This window comes from Haemaphysalis longicornis, unplaced genomic scaffold, assembly GCF_048455015.1.
Source record: "Haemaphysalis longicornis isolate Haplotype H1 unplaced genomic scaffold, Haemaphysalis longicornis Haplotype H1 scaffold_2, whole genome shotgun sequence".
Classification (NCBI taxonomy): Eukaryota; Metazoa; Arthropoda; class Arachnida; order Ixodida; family Ixodidae; genus Haemaphysalis; species Haemaphysalis longicornis.
In genome coordinates this window covers 260,069,422-260,086,889 of record NW_027526295.1, presented here as the reverse complement: position 1 = coordinate 260,086,889, position 17,468 = coordinate 260,069,422, and the positions used below count along the sequence as shown (strand labels likewise).

Genomic DNA, 17,468 nt, shown 5'->3' with positions numbered 1-17,468 from the left:
TTGTTTATAAATGCACTGAAGTGACTTTAACGTTGCTAAACCGCATCCAACTGCGTTGTTTAAATGCTGAAGAAAAACTGCCGGCTGAATCAAGCCGACGAAAGCCTTTCGTTCGAGCAACAGTGTGCCGCCATATTCGCCACGGGCGCCACGGCTGCTGCCACTTCGTCCCACAACGCCTGTTTGCGGTGTTTGTTTTTGTTGTCTCTATGTTTAGCCTGCCATAGAGCGGGGCGGGCAGCGACTGCACTTATTAGTGCCTCAGCGTTGATTTTCGGCATGTCGGCCGCCATTAAAACTGCGAGACGGACTGGCACAACCGGAAACTGGCACCAGCGCCGCTTCCGGCGCTCGCGCCGAGATCTGCCGAGCGTAGATATCGGCGTCGCCGGAGCGTCAGCCCGCGTCGCCATGCATTTTGGCGCGCGCGCTGACGCTCGTCGACGCCGAACGACGCTGGCGCTGGCGCGACGCCGAAAATACGCTGCATGTGGTTGGGCCTTAAAGCGGTAATTATTTTATGTTAATGGTAACCAGCGTTCCAATGAACTGTGCACTTTTAAAATGATCGCGCGATAAAGTGTGCCATGTGGCGCTTTTCCTAGAGCTACGGACGGTTGCGAATGTTGATGCTTTTGGCTGACTTGAGTGAAGTTTTTAAAACGTATCGTGTGTGTTGCGTGAATTAGTGCACTGCAAGGGCCCGGGCCGGGTAGCACGCATTTGCTCGGGCCCGGGCCAGGCTCGGGCTTCAACAAAAAATATTTTGGGACGTGCTTGCCCGAGCGCATGCATGCAGTGTCTTCGTGATGGTTGATGCTAAAATGTTTCCGCATTGATCATTTAGCTTAAATAAAAAACAAAAAAGATCAAAGTGCGAGGTCACTGCGGCGCCGTTAAAAATATCTCTCGCTGATACTATACTCACAAAATATTTTCTATGTTAGGATATATATATATATATATATATATATATATATATATATATATATATATATATATATATATATATATATATATATATATATATATATATATATAAATGTGTGTGTGTGTTGTACACAGCTCGGTCCAAGTTTAAGAAAATTAAATGCGATATATCTGTGTATATATTCGCTCTAGATTGAAAAGGCCGATTTTTTTCGGGCTCATACTCTGTCGGACGCGGGCTGATATTTAGAAACAGTCTGGCGGGCTCAGGCTTATTTAAATGTGTGTGTGCGTCCCTAGTAGCACAGAATGTTGCCCGAACATTTCCACAACGTTTCCCCTTAACGTTGCCAAAACGTGGCTAATGTCCGCTTTTTTTAACGTTAGTGCAATGTTTCCCAGAAACATTGCGTCAACATGATATTAGCATTGCTCCAACATGGGGGCAACGTTTTAAGGGTGTTGTTTTAATGTTTGGATAACGTTGCTTCTGACGTTCGTCAACGTTGCTACACTCTTGGAGCAACCTTCCAGCCACGTGCGGGACACATTTGAACAACGTTATGAGACGTTTTCTGATGACATTGCAGCAACTTTTCAGCTACATTTTCGCAACGTGCATACCACATTTAAGCATATCCCTGTACCATTCGGACGTTGTGATAACATTGCTACAATCTTGCAGCAACTTTAGATCCACACTTTTAACATGAAGTTAGCATACAAAGAACGTTGCTGCAACGTTCAAGCAATGTTTTTATGAAGTTGCAATAACATTCCTACAATTTTGCGGTAACTTTCCAGCTATATTTTTCCAACGTGCGGGTAACATTTAGAAAACGTCGCTATCATGTTCAAGCGATGCTTCCTACAACGTTACCGCGACTTTAAAGATACATTTTTTCCCCACGAGGGCCGGATCCGCGCACTGTTGATATGACGTTCAAGCAATGTTTCTCTTACGAAGCGATGATATTGCAGCAATGTACAGGTAACTTACAGTTACATGTATCTAATATACATGCAACAATAACTAGATGAAAATATTATAAGTTAACTTTTTCCTAGACAGACGATTGTTGACTGCATGATAAGCGAGCACTTCAAACCTCGTCCTCATAAACTCCTGAAAGGTATAAACTGGCATTTTAGACTGCATGTTCATACATTTGATCCCTACACTGACCAACACACACAATTAAGGCAGTCCGGCAAAATAACAAACTAAGAAATGGCGGAATTTTAAAGCAAGGAACATGCCAGCTAGCGTAAATAACAACACTGACACTCTTTAAGATGAAAGAACATGTGCGTTTTATTTTACCATTAACAATCGATCCGAATACGTATTGTGTTAAAGCAATTGAATTTCGCAAGTACGCTGTTTCAGCCGTTGTCTTCGTTTTTCTCCTCCTGGGCTTGCTTGTTCTTCTGCCTTGACAAGTCAGTTTGATGACATACTTGACGGCCATGAATCCAGTAACATGGGGTTGTTACTGCCACGCTTCTGCGAAATGAAAAAAAAAAAAGTTGTTACAGCATAGACAATGTCTCACCTCTCAGAACACCAGGACTTTTGGCATACAATATGGCCTCATCAATTTTCTTGTACTGGCACTTCAAATGAGGTTTGACTGCCATTCCTGGAAAACAAACAAAATGGCATTGCTCTAACACACAGGGTGCTCAGAAGCTCACCTGCAGTTTGGATGACGCTTGCTGCCAGATGAGCTTATTCGTGTGTCAATGTTGTGGTGCTGGTAAATCATAAGGTATTTCTGAAACAAAACAGAGTGTATAGAAGTGGTTCAGAAAACTGAAGTGAAGCAAATTTTAGCTAATAGAGAAAACCTTACCTTTAGGAAGGAATATTATAGCAAAACAGGCCTCTTCACTTTTCACTTTGTCTTGCTTGTTTAACTTTTTCTAATGCCCGTGCCAACTTTGTGACGCACATCGCTTGAGTTGGTTTCTCAAGCATCCCTGGAAAACAGAAAAGGACAAAATACTGAATTATATAAAATACCTTACAGCTTTCTTTCCAGGCCATTGAGTAATTAAGTGAAAAGTCTTCGATCAGACAGCTTGCCAGAGAATTTTCAATTAACAAGAGAAGCCGACCAACTGATGACGACGTGGTACGTCGGCAATCATTGAAAGAGGACGATAATTACCTCAATGGCCATAAACATAAAAACGCAATGAACGAAAATTATTAAACAGGCAAATGTAAAGAAGGGAAACATTACATGTACAACTAGATGAAATTACAACCGTGTATTTTCTTGGTTGCCTAATTTTACCTTTTGCTCTCGAAAAATGTGCTAAAAACTGGCTTGAGCTGTTTTATTTTCTTATTTTTAGTTATTTTTGATCATTTTATTTATTTATTTTTATTTGTCATTTATTTTCTTTATAGTTATAAGCATCCGACGTAGACCAGCCTTTCACATGGAAAATATGTGAATACTACAAAGACGTCAGGCGTTGTTTTACATCGTAAGATGGTTCGCATAAGCAGCTGATAACATATGGCTTAACTGCAACGCTAAATTGTGTTCCGTTACAGCATGCCGCCGAAACTCGCGTGAAATTAAACATAACAAAGTTATATTCATTAGTTGTATTTTTCGCGTTCGTGAGCAGCTGCGGCGAGAAGTAAATTAAAAGCCAATCGTACATATCAAGGTTCTTGCAGAACATATATACACTCGATTTCAGCATCATAACAAAAAATCTACTACTGAGCGCCCACCTGATTTCTCATTATACTCTTTCCATAAAATTTAAGTGAATACGTGTTCCCCTTTTACAACCGTACGCATTCACAAAAGCAAGGATATGCTAAGAAGTTAGAAACGGGAGGGCAATCTTGTTCCCGCTCTTTTACGAAGTAAACTGCATTCGAAAGAACGAGGCGAGCTCAGAAAATCGAGCGCTTACCTTCACTGGTCGGTTGCTATGAACTTTCCGGCCCGCAAATATTCGCCGTAACATGCGGCCACACAACAATATTTCGTATGACATGGTTCCTTCTCCATTCCGTTTGATTGTCACTATGGCTGCTCCTTTCTGAAAAAAGCGCGCGCATTTCGTCTACTCTTCCCAACCCACCGCCGGCTGCCAGTCGCAAAGGAGCATGAGGGGAGGACCCCTCTGCGAGGGGCGCGCACGTGTGCGCGTGTGAGAGGAGGGTAGGACGCTGGCCAAGGACGAAAGCCTTTTCTTTCGGTCTTTTTTTTTTTTTTTTTTCGGCCATCCCCACCTTCGCGCTCGGCTGCTGAAACTTCCTTCGCGACACACAGAAGGGACGGGACGGGACGGAGCGTCGACGAAAACAAAAAATAAGGCATGCAGGAAGAAAGGAATGCGCGAGACAGCGTGCCTGATTCCCAGCTGAAGTCTCGGAAAAAGGCGGGGTTCCGAGAACGCCTGGCGCCCTGCTGTATTTCGTTTCGCGCCAAGCAGAACGCGAGAAGTGTTCGATGCATTGGAACCTCTTACGAATAAAAATTACACTAGGAAAAATCTGAAGATAGTGTGTGCAATGCTATTGGAAGGGAACAAGAGCAAAAATTTTCAGGTTACTTGGAAGGTTCGTTTGTATAATGAGAAAAGATCCTTGAAATAGGCCAATGAGCTTTCGTACAGGCAGTATCTCCTGGAAAATGGGTGTCACACCAGGGTTAGGTCTTTGTTTTGTTTTATTGTTTCATATATGTTACAATATCATGGTGCTCTGACTTTGGCGCTCGAGGTAGGTGAAATGTCTATGGGGAAGTTGAAATATAAAACAGCCCACTTCGTGTTGTCTATTTCAAACAAAGGTGCAAGGTGTGGACTAGTTGGAACGTTCGCTGATCAGAGGGGCTATAACAGTGACTAAATGTCACAAGAAGGGGGCAATTTAAAGTACATGAACTTTGGGCTTTAATCTATTTCATAAATCAACCGTAATTACTGCGGCAATGTATATATGAAGGGAAAACACACGATTGTAATTAGCTGGCGACATGTATACGGCTCGCACACCCATATGATGCACAGAAATTTATATAGCTTGCATATAAAATTTCTCCAGTAAATTAATTTTTTCGAGCAATTATGAGGATCCAGCAACAAGGCAATGTTTGAGCCTTCTATCTAGATTATTTTTGTTTAAGGATATACAGGCGGCAACATAAAACAACCCGGCCATGCATGCTTTAAAGGGGCCATAAATAGGCTTCCGAAGGTCGCCATTGTAATCGCGCAATCGCTAGAATACCCATTCACGGCAACATTTACCAAATATTACATCTATTACACCTAACGAATAAAAACATGAAGCAAAAATTTGGTGTCAGTACTCCTTTAAGAGAGAAAGTTAATAGTGCGAGTCGCTTGTGAAAACTTAGCAAAATGGAACTGGAAATTTTCCTTGTCGATGCACGATTACCTTTTTATAATGCATCCGTTTACTACCAAAGGAAGGCGCGCAATGTTTTAACAATAGGAAAGGAAAGTTGGGAAGTCATTTCTGGATGCTGTTTTCAGGGAGTTATGAAAGAAATGTGCGCGAACTTCTTAAAGATACGGCCAACACCTCGAATGAAAAAGACGGCGTATACCCGATCACTTTGTCTTTCCATATGGTGCACGTTTCCCAAAAGAACACATCTCCATTGTAAAGAGGCCGCGTTAAATTTCGGTATGATGTCATGGTGAAGTGAGCGGCTATGGAACGTAAAGGAAGCCAAGGCGGAGAAGATACCATTTGACGATGGCATAAAAAGCTATTTTCTTGTTGAAATTCCAGTTTGTTTATTTATTCAGCAAATAATGATTGCAAAATAACACACGGCAATGAAACCCAAGCTCTCATTCGTGCCTCACGACGTCGAAATGCTGCGCCATCCGTTTCACGCGCGCGTTGGGTTAATTAGCAGGCGCTGTGCATTTGGTCAGTTTCCTGGATATATGCGGCATGCACATGGACAAAAACGCACCCGAGTGGCATTTGTAAAAGACTCACGAAAACAGCCCGATAGTTGGCCATAAGTGACAACGCACAGTTGAGGGTGAAAGCTGCGCGGCTTTATCGGTGCTCAGCAGCTGTGTTTTGCTCTTTAAGTTTAATGATGTGTTAAAATCGCCCTAAAATATCTGATTTGACTGATTATGAGGTTTCATGCGCCGACGCTACACAGGCGATGAGGCGCACCGTAGTAGAGGGTTCCGGATTAATTTTGACTACCTGGGGATCTAATTAACGTGCACCGAAATCCCGAACACACGGCCATTTCCGCTTCTCGCCTCCACACACACACACACACACACACACACACACACACACACACACACACACACACACACACACACACACACACACACACACACACACACACACACACACACGCGCGCGCGCGCACACGCACACGCACACGCACGCACGCACGCACGCACGCACACACACACACACACACACACACACACACACACACAAAAAGCGGCTGCCGCGGCCTGCAATCGAGCCCGCGTCCTCGGGCTCAATCCTTGGACTCAGCGCTAGCACAACAGCCACTGTGGTGGGTTTCTAGAATAACTAAATCACACTATAAGATGAGACAATCGGTATACCAATTGCATGAGCGACACGACCTGCAGGGGCTGGTGCGAACCGTTGAGCGCACGGATGTTCCAATAAGAGTGCATTCGCAAAATGGAAAAGTTGGTTTCGTACATCAGTGAAATTCTGCTTAAAACACGTGATTATTTGGGTGTTATTTACACGGATCTAAGTTGATTTACAATGCAGGTATTGATTTTTCAGAGCGTGACTGTCGTGCCTAGTTGATTGGCTTTTTACTAGGTGTGGCACAGCGACGCTTCATTGCACACGTTCACAAATTTCGCGGGGACTGGACTTCACGGAAACGCGTCCATAGCCAACAAAACCGGCCGCTTAGAGTTATTGTAAGTCCAATCTGTCCTCAAGAAACTCATGTGCCAGATGCACGCCGCCAAGAATTTTTTACGTGTATACGTCGTATGCGTATATACCTTTAGGAAAAGTGAATGAAAAAAAAAACGGGTATAGAAATAAGGTGCTTCGTTGTTGAGTCATGTCTTCAAATTATTGTGGGCACCTCACCGTAAAAAAGTAAAAATTTGTTCATCAACTCTATAAGAAAAGTGCGACTAGCACGACGAGTATGATTGCTTTTGAAAGTGACTGTTTTTGAGCGATATTACGAAGCCTGAAGTTCAAATGGGACATATAAATGGAGCAGGGATAAGCAACAAGTAGGGGGCGAGGGGGAACACAAACTTCTTGTTATTGCATGTTTACTGATGAAAACAAATAACGCGCTGCAAAGATTGGCTTAAACTGAGCTTGCTATTCCGTAAAACTAAGAGGAAACATGTAGAATACAGATACAGTAATCCCTCGTTATAGCGAAGTCAGCAAGACGGCGAAAAATTTCGTTATAAGCGGTATATTGATATAAGCAACCACTCGAGAAAAGCTAAACCAGTTTAGCTTATTATACGCCACAGCTGCGAGGAATCAAACCATAATGTATTCACTGAAGCAAAACGTTATTCAGAGTAAGCTGTGGTGGCTGTTTCGTGTTCTTGCCGGGCGAGAGCAACCCCTGCTACAATTTGACCATTTGACCAAGCAATGCAGGAGGCTATGGTCGCCGCCCACAAAAATTGGCAGCGGCAGTGCCCCTTTTATAGGGGGGCGTGCGGGCGTCACGAAACGCTATACGAGAGTTTTGCGCTGAAAAGCGCCGCAGATGCCTTGGCTCGAGACGGAGGTTGTTTGTTGAGCTCAAAAAATAAATAAATAGTAATAGTAAAAAGATTAACCGCTCATTGGGCGTACAAAGCACAATCATGAAAACTGATCGGTTTCGCATTAGGGGCATTGCATGATCACTGGGAATTGTTTTCCCGAGTTGTGCAGCCGTGAAGTTTGCAACACAAGAGTTCTTCGGCGCCTCGTTGTCGGCGACACTGCCAATTCTACGGTTCGATTGCCAGTGTTCGCGCACCGTCGTGTCCACGCCCTTGACCAATGTGTTGCGACGAAGTTCAATGACCCTACCACGCATTTGGACCGTTTGCCCAAAATGGGGATCACCCGAATCGAGCATGACCGGCTCGAGAAAACCGCCGGCGAAGTACCAGCTTGTGTTGACCTGCCATGTTGACAGCCTGATTCGCCACTGGGTCACCGCGGCACGGCGACGCCTCCGCTCGCCACTTAATTCGCTCTAAGCGGGTCAAGCTCTTCTGGCGCTTCGAGTAATGCGGCCTAAAATGCATCCGTTTGGGTTGGGACCAGAATAAATTTCGAATGAAGCGATATTTCGAATAAAGCGATTTCGTTATAACGAGTGACTACTGTATTTATATTTATCGGACGTAGTTTTTCGATGATTATAATAATTACGCCTGCGTGACTAATAATAGAAGTTCGATTTCTTACACGTGGAGGAAATCGCCGCGGGCCCATGTGCAACACAAAGAAATACCACTGCCAACACGATCATTGCGGGGGAATTTGCGGATGACGCGAGCTCACGCACGACACTGATAACTTAGTGAGGCTAGAAAGTATTGGCTATGATCGGGAATCTGCCTGCCTGCCCTGTTAAAATTCTGTTCTCCAACGTAAACGAAGCCTGTTAGTGTATTTTTTTAGCTTTACAAAATGATACAGCAATAAATGAGTGTTTTTGTAAGTTTTTCCTGAACAAAAAAATATTTCGTTCGCGCTCAACCTTCAATCGAAGGTGCCATATTTGTGGTATATTTTCATTAACACCAAGAACGGCGATGAGATTTACCCGCTTACTAAAAAAATGAAATAAAAACGAATTTCATTCATGGAACAGCCGGCGGCCATCTTGAAAAAAATGACCGTCTTAGAACGGTGCAGCACCTGGCTTGTAACGCACGATGCGCGGAATGGCGGTATTATTTTATTCGAGGCTGCATCCACTCTAAGATAATATTGTGTGATCATCCAACAAATGAGGGACTAAAATAAACGGATCTGCCGCCGAGTTTGGCTATGCCATCCGTCGGACCGGCACCACGCGTTTCTTTCGTTTTGAGAAACGTTCAAACGTTCACGGTTCCTTTAAGATTTCATGAGGGAATCTACACGCTCAGCGTGACACTTCTCCACATGCATTTCTGCAGTTTTTCGAGAGCTGTGTTTCTAAATGATCACACATCGATGTAGGGTTTTTGCGGTCTGCCTCTGAACCCAGCAAACCACGAAAGTCCATAGGATATCCACAAATGGTCACAATATCCAATGTCATTTCAGGACATTCATGTGATGTCCATACAATATGTTTCACCCAAGATCATCTGCTTGTGGACATCCGTGCGATATAACTGCAAGTGTGTTATAACATCATTACGCGATATCACTAGGACGTCCACAAATTTACATTTTTCCTTACACTGATAATTCGCATTAATAGCGTGGTGTACATATAGGGGCCCCAGCCACACAAAGTGTGTCTTAGTTCAAATCTCCCCTCATCCCCGTCTTTCCAGCTCCAAAATATTTTCTGGCCTGTTTGTAACTCATATTTTAAATGAAGAGCGGGTAGTTATTTGATTTGGAATTTGAGCGAAATCTGGTTTGCCTTTATGTTTGATTCGCGAATTGGATTCTATATTTTAGGCTGCTTGATTTATGTGGATGAAGAACAAGTGGGACTGTTGATTTTCTCATTCAGTTGTAGGTGAGCACTGGTACGGAGGCTGCAGTACGGAGCCAGTTACGGAGCCTGCTGAGTAGGCAGGATTCTTGTCACCCAAATTTGATGCTTGGGATGCGAGCGGGTGCATTGCATGATGCAACCCACGCGTATGGGTATTGCTTGTTTGGTTCTTGCGCGATGGAGTGGCGGGCCTCGTCCAGTCTTGTAACGTCGGGGAGATGAGGGTGACGGCCGAGTAATTTTGCAGCGTTTTACTGCATCGTGAATAGCCTCGTGGCGTAAGCGGTCGAAGGCTTTGCTAATGTTCAAAAGGACGACAAAGGCCACGGTTTTTGGTAGCCTTCGCGTTTTCTAGTGCAGAGACAAGGTCGGCAATTGAATCCAATGGCACTGCACTGGCGAGGAAAACCCGTCTGCGGCCCAGGGTTCAAGTTGCAGATTCGTGCATACTTGTAATTCGAGGCGTGCGAGCGCCATGGATTCAAGAATTTTGGAGGCAACGCTCGTGAATGAAATAGGACGAAAAGAGGAGAAAAGTTTGGGAGATTTGTTCTTTTTTAGGATGGGAGGGACAAGTTGGAGGCCAAATTGAGCAGGGAGGGTGCCGGAAGACAAGTGGAAGTTGCAAAGTCAAGAAGGCGTGAGTGCTGCCTCTCGGCTACGGGCGCACTTTTCCTTTTTGCATTTTGAATGACCCGCACGAGCTCGGCCGCCATGAAAGGAGCTTCAAAAGCCGTGCTCAGGGCGAAGGAGGGAGCCGGCGCGGGGGCGTCAGATTCTTCGTTTTGGGCTGCGGCAGGGTTTGCGCGAGAAGAGAAAGCTCGGCCACGTTTTTTCCCCTTGCGATGGAGCGGGCGAGGAGGGAGGGGGGGGGGGGGGTTGTATGTCGGGGCAGGTCGGGGTCGCGGAGATGGCGCGAAGCAAGTGCAGTGCAAGGAGGAAAGAATACTTTTCTTTCCTGCATGGGTGAGGCCCTCGTCCTGCAGTAGACAGGGTGACGATGGGGATTTCATTTATGTGCGTGCGTGTGCGTGTAAGTGCCGTATTATATGCAGCTAAAGTACAGTAATTAAAGTACACGAGGCGATGGTACAGTGAACCAACATTTTCTAAACCAATCTAATCTAAAAACGTTGCAGTGAACTGTGGCTAAGACGTCCATTGGGCATAACCATTTGAACTTTTATAGGCGACGTAATTTCTCCAAAACATGGGTTAGTGTGGTGTTTCACATAATAAATAAATGGAAAGCTGCTATACATTCAACATTCCTCAATATTGCGGCAACCTAGATAAACATGTACACAGACAATGTTAATTTGAAGGTTTTTCGTGAGCATTGCTAAATATGTAGAAACTGTACGTACGCGTTGATCACTTTTAACCACACTCCCGAAATTAACGTATCCCGTAACTATAGCGCAAACATTCAAGTGTGCTGTACGGGATCATTTGAAGTTTTAGGCAGCTTATGTAACTCCACGTGAAATCGTTTATCATCATAAATATGACATTTGCCAACATTCGGCAACATTGCTGCAACGCGAAAAAAGCGTGTAAATGGCAGTTTCTCATGCGTTGTTTTTAAACGTTACATGAATGTATCCAACGTTGGCCCACATTTGGCAACATTGCTGCAACGCAAGAAAATGTGCATGTGGGCAACATTGCCTATGCGTTAAACGTTGCGTGAATGTTGTTGGATGCGTCCAACACTGATTTTACGTTGGCCCACATTTGGTAACATTGTTGGAACGTGAAAAAACGTGCATACGGGCAACGTTGCCCGTCCGTTGTTTGTAAACGTTGCATGAATGTTTTTGAATGGGTCCAACGTTGGCCCACATTTGGCAACATTGCTGAAACGTGAAAAAATGTGCATACGGGCAACGTTGCGCATCCGTTGTTTGTAAACGTTGCGTGCATGTTGTTGAATGTCTCCAAAGTTGGCCCACATTTGGCAACATTGCTGTAACGTGAAAAAACGTGCATACGGGCAACATTGCCTATACGTTGTTTGTAAACGTTGCGTGCATGTTGTTGAATGTCTCCAACGTTGGCCCACATTTGGCAACATTGCTGCAACGTGAAAAATGTGCATACGGGCAACGTTGCCTATACGTTGTTTGTAAACGTTGCGGGAATGTTGCTGAATGTGTCCAATGTTGGCCCACATTCGGCAACATTGTCACCACGTTGTGTAACGTTGCCTAACGTTACACAACATTGGCAACACGGCAGAAACGTTGCGGCAACAATTTGTGCTACTAGGGGCGTGTGTGTGTGCGTGTGTGCGTGCGTGTGTGTGTGCGCGCAGGCACACTTGCACACATACACACACACACACGCAGGCACGAACGTACGCGCACGCACGCACGCACGCACGTGCGAACACACACACACACATACACACACGCGCACGGACGCATACAACGCGCGCGCACACGCACGCACGCACGCGCACTTGTCTGTGGCGGAACTTCAAATTCAGCAGCAGCCCGATATAAGTTCAGACCACGACTGCATGCATCATTGCAAAAAGCGACAAGAGGTATAATCTTCTATGACTGCGGGTACGTTGCCAAGAAAACTGTCCTCAAGACAGAGTGTGAGGAATGCTGTGCACTGTTACTCACAGGAAAAGACACCGTTTTGAGGCTAGGTGCAGCTGAGTACACAAGGCTTCGGGATAATGGAGGTTTGCTTTACCCCCATGGTCGCTTTTACAGATTCATCGAGCAGTTGGAGAATATTTTCACAAGCTGCTTCAGCACTCACGAGCTGCACCACGATAGTGTCATAGATGTGTTGGCGATCATCAAACAAAAACAGCGGTGTGCTGTTGGGTGTGATCAGCACTCCAAATCACTTGCAGCCTAGGTGACAGCCTTTTATGTAACCACCCGTTTGCACTTTTTTGTAAAGTCGATCAACCGCTCAAGAGCTAAAAGAGGGCGGGTGCACGCTACTTGAGTGTTAAGCCGCTACATGATCTTGCTTTGTAAAACTGTAGGAGGAGCCTAGTAGGCACCACATTTCTTTAAATACTCTTCGTTCTTTTTGTTTGTAATGTAGATGTAAATAATTAAATGTAAATAATGTATTATGTTATATTTGTAGGTGTTCACTGCGCTGAAAAGTGCGCAGTTTTAAAATGATCGCGCAATAAAATTATGCCGTGTGAATTGGTGCTTTTCTGAAAATTGCGGTTGCGAATCCTGTATTTGCGCGCTTTTCGTTGACTTGACTGAAGTTTTAAGACATCTGTCAGGTGTGCTGCATGGGTCAAATTTGAAAAAAGAAAACGGGAAACATTTGCGCACGCACAACGCAGTTTGCTCGGTATGCAGATCTTGATCGAAAAATCAGCAAGAAAATAAAGAAAAAAAGCAGAAGTGACGTATGCTGGCCAGCCTAAAGCACGCCACTCTTTACTCAGTTGACACAATACGATAGCAAAATCATCAAACAACGAAGAAAAAAATATCGGCATGATAGCGAGCTCGATCGCTAAAGCACGGCGCGGTCTGCTCGGTTGGCCAAATGGGATGAAGAAATGAGCAAACGGTAAATACACGACGTAGCTACCCTTCCCCCCAAAACCCTGGTACATTAATAGCATTATCAACGGTTTTTACACGAAAAAATAACTGTAGCCCCTCGGAGACTGCCCCAACGCACGCCTACCCGCCGCAACCCGAGGCGAAAAAGCGCTCGGGCGGGGCACGCGAGCGCCACCGCTCGGGGTTGACACGAAGTGCCTCACTCGGCGGCGGCCGCTTTTTCCACTACCCAAGTATTCTAGTTCACTCTACTTGTAGCAACGCCGCCTGTATTGCCTGTATCTCGTAGTCTATTTAACGTGGACAATTTTGTATCGTAGAGAGAAAAAAATAATAATCTGCTCAGAATTTTGAACTGTCTTTAGGCGTTTATGGTACTCCTGCCAATTATCGCTGTATTTTTCGTTGTATGTTGGTGCGGCAATCGCTTTAGAGGTTTCTGCCAGTATCATCATCGCGTCTTCGTCCATTCTCAAATAAGCGCCACTTTTTCGCCCCATGTGGTCGTGAATATCGTGAACACAGTGTGTCGTGAACTCGTGTGTTTTGCGTTGTGAAAGCGATATTTGAAAACGACTGTGTGTGTCATGCCGAAGCCGCAAAAAGGACGGAAAAAACTTCTGCTCGCGGCTCCCGTTTCTCTGCGGTGGCCGACAGTCGACGATGACTGTCGCTCTCAGCTACTGGAGCGCTTTCGGAACATAATCGCGGCCTGTGAATCAAAGACGACACCTTACTGGGCAGTGGGAATAAACGCTGCTACTCGTGCTCTTGAAAAGGGGCAGCTCTCGGCACTCATATTGAACTCTTCAGCCGACCCCCCGAGGCTCCTGCACGGGATCATCAGGCTGGCGCGCGGCACGAGCACGCCCGTGCTCTGCGTGAGCCAGCTGCAGGAGTGGATGCCTTCCCTGGGCAGCTTGCTGGCTTTGGGCCTCCGACGCGCTACGCCTGCTTCGAAGCCCGTGGACGCTTTCTTGAACGCGGTACGCCAGAACGCGCCCAGCGATCCTTCAAAGGGCCCTGAAGACGAGCGCCTCGTGGATTCCGATAAACGCTTGGAGAAAAGCGGGCCGGTAGACAGCAGTACAGAAACTGCGCAGGCCAAAGACACGGAGAGCATGCCAAACAATGCTGGCTTGCCCTTGGTTTGTGCAGAAGAGCCTGCCGAAGTCCAGAAGCCCGAGTTCATGGGTGTGAGCGAAACGCCATCCGTTACGCTCGATATAGAGCTCCGCGAGTCCGGGGTCCTGGGGTTCCCGAGATACGATTGGCCTTGCGAAAGCTTCCCTGTTGTAGCAGAGGGGACATCGAGACCTTCGTATACAATGAAGACGAGTGGCGGGGAGCGAGGTTCCTGTTTTGTCAAAGCCAACATCAAGCAAGTGTGCTCTAAGGGCAAGATAAAGATTAAAAAAAAGCGTGGAATGCTCAAGAAGCAAAAGCAATGACCGCGTTGACGATGCAGTAAACTTGTACATACATTTACTCTTGCGACTACCTCGCTGATGCATCCATGGCACAAAGTAGACTGCATGCATGGCATGCAAAGTCTACTTCGTAGCAGTGCGACAATGTAGCAGAAAAATATCTTTCTGAAAATATTTTGCATGCTGCAGGAGAACTGAACCTTGAACACGAGGATGCTCAGTAGGAAGGACATTCTGCCATTTTTTCCAAGCAGATTGTCGCCGGTGGGATCATGCAAACAGCAGCTGGGAAGCAAAGAATGTGTTATACTCCTTGGCACGACTCTTAAGGCCCGTGCCCACTTGCGACGAAAGCCACGGAAATTCTGTCGCTTTGTCGCGCTGTGATCGTCTTTGTTGTTTGGGCTGGACCAATTTTTGTCGCTGCGACAGAAATCGCATCGCTTCGTCGCAAGTGTGAACGGGCCTTCAAGCAGGCACTATGGCTTCAAAAATCCTGGCTGCTGTTTTTAGTTTCCTTGTGTTTGCTGCATCTGATGGTCAGTCCTGATGTAGAACAAAGTAATGTTTGGATAGGCTTTGGGTATTGTGGAACTGAATTTTAAACATTTGAGAGCACTCAGCAGCACTGTGTCAGCAAACTTGGCATTTGCCATCTATTTTGTAACGGCTCTTTTTTGTCTTGTATTGGAATTTTAATAGGTTGAAAACTAACTTCGCCATGAGGAGCAGGCACTCTGGAGAAGGTACATAATGCCACAAACGGCAAGCACGTTGTGTATAGACAATAACAACTACAAAGCCCATGCGCATGTGTTCACTGAAGAGTCAGTGACGGGTACATCATTGGCGATTGGGACGCGGATCTTTTCGTCGCCGTCCACCATCTGCGTCCCTCTTAGTCATTGAGCTCGCTGGGATGTGGGCTGCTTTTCACTATTTCCTAAGGGGCTATGACGACGAAATTCAAGCCGAGTTCATTCAAAAGATTGTCTCATTAGAATAACACTGACACCACATTTAATGCAAACTTCTCTCAAATAAGCTGTATAATGAGGAAAATAGAATAGCCATGTGATACCATAGCTACTTTTCCGCACTGAACTTATGACATATTATGGGCAGCTCGTTGCAATTGGCTTAGGCCGACTAAATCTAATAATAAGCACCAATTATAAGCTTGCAGAACGTGCTATTCACACTGAAGTTTAGTGCACATTCGTTTTATAGCCGTAAGAGTGGTGTGGTGAACAATAAAAGTTACGAACATGTAAACTAAAGTGACTAACATAAACATAGAAGCACCAGTGAGTACTGTGCACACTATGCCTGCCATAGCTGCACAGCCAGCCGGCCATTGGGCTTGTCTGACACAACACTGGTCAACTGTCATAAGCAACATTGTCTTATGTGACTGTTTGTTGAGCATACTGCAGGTTTTATGAAATGCAGTGTCTAAAGTGCCATCCGATGACATTCGAATGTTTAGGCTAACACCGCCACAAGCGTCTGTCGTCCCGGTGTAGGTATGTCATAGCTTCTGGATGCCAAGGACGGTGGTTCGACACTGGCTCTTGCATTGTTTTTTTTTTTTTTCTCACCTTTAAATTGAAATATAGCTTCAAGCCTTAGGTTAGTTTTTGGTGTTTTAAATGATTTCTTTGTATTCGTGCGGATATCTTATGTGTTTTTTGGGTTAGGTTGCTTACTTTACATTCGTAGAGCAATGCAGTGCCGTATGCGGCAGGTTTCTTTACAATACGCCGGTGGGCATCGATATAGTGGAGTGCTTATAGCACCATCGGATGGCTCTCTAGGCACAGCCTTCATGAAACAATTACTATCAACCGTAACAAAAATAAGGGAGGGACAAATATGGCCAAAAACAAAGTGAGTATGGGCAGTACCATTGCAACATCTAGGAGGGAAGACGGTAAACTCCAAAACACGCTTCGCCGTTTGCTGCAGCCTCAGTCAACAAACTTGCATTCGTTCCGGTACCTGCCCTGGAAACGATACCGTTGACGTCACGAAACACGATTCAGCGGGATAATTAAAATTTTGACTTAAATTGTTTAATTTCTCAGCGAACAATAACACCACATCTTTTGAAAAAGTTCCTGTCTGAGGTTTGGAAGCAGTCTTTTGTATTTATCATCTAGGTGTGAGAAATTTGGTGCTCAGCATTGATGCTAGACAGAGGAAACAGACTTCAGCGCTGCTTACAAGAGACGCAGCCATCCAAAAAGAAATGACTTTGCAAAATCACTTGGCTCGTTGCGTGAAAACCGCAGCATCTGGTATAGCTGTGGCAGAAAAAGGCACACAGAGTTCCCAATGGCTGCGATGTGTTCTGCAGCATGTGCCTCAGAAATAAAATGCAAAGAAAAGGAGTGCACCTTGCCATGATACGCCTGGGCATGCGCAGAGCCACATGGGAAAAGCAAAGAGGGCAGTAGCTTGTTCTTCTGTGCCAGCTCATTGCCAGCAAAGCACGAGACCATTGAAACTCTAATCTCAGTGACAAGTAATTCTCTCGAATTTATACATCACGAGCATTGCTTATGTGCCCCCATAATTTTTATAGCCTCTGGGGGCATCCTCGTTCATCACTGTAGGGAGGAGGGCGAGGCAGGCAAGGTGTACCATGACGTGTTTCATGTACTTTCTGGCCACGATTGCACTTTTATCCACTGTATGCAATATGAAAGCATCAGTAAAGTTGAGTGCTTCAGATACGAGTTGAGTAAAAGTGTGTTCATTAGCATGAGTAAAGCTAGCATATTGCTGCACATCTTACCCCCCGCCCC

The 17,468-nt window shown here is 45.3% G+C and overlaps 1 protein-coding gene and 1 long non-coding RNA gene across 2 annotated transcripts; one reads left to right on the top strand and one right to left on the bottom strand.

The window, feature by feature from the left end:
- Positions 1-2,220: 2,220 nt before the first annotated feature.
- LOC144170502 (uncharacterized) lies at positions 2,221-4,394 on the bottom strand. Its single transcript, XR_013322623.1, has 4 exons — positions 3,874-4,394; positions 2,787-2,913; positions 2,487-2,708; positions 2,221-2,437 (listed from the first exon to the last, which is right to left on the bottom strand). It is a non-coding gene; the product is annotated as an uncharacterized LOC144170502 (long non-coding RNA).
- A 9,321-nt stretch (positions 4,395-13,715) lies between these two features.
- LOC144170501 (uncharacterized) lies at positions 13,716-14,716 on the top strand. The gene has a single exon (XM_077700344.1). It carries the CDS (start codon positions 13,816-13,818, stop codon positions 14,677-14,679), a length of 864 nt encoding a protein of 287 aa, XP_077556470.1. The 5' UTR covers positions 13,716-13,815; the 3' UTR covers positions 14,680-14,716.
- Positions 14,717-17,468: the final 2,752 nt, after the last annotated feature.

Coding starts and splice junctions, on each gene's coding strand:
- LOC144170501 (XM_077700344.1), top strand. CDS start 13,816: ATGCCGAAGCCGCAAAAAGGACGGAAAAAACTTCTGCTCGCGGCTCCC.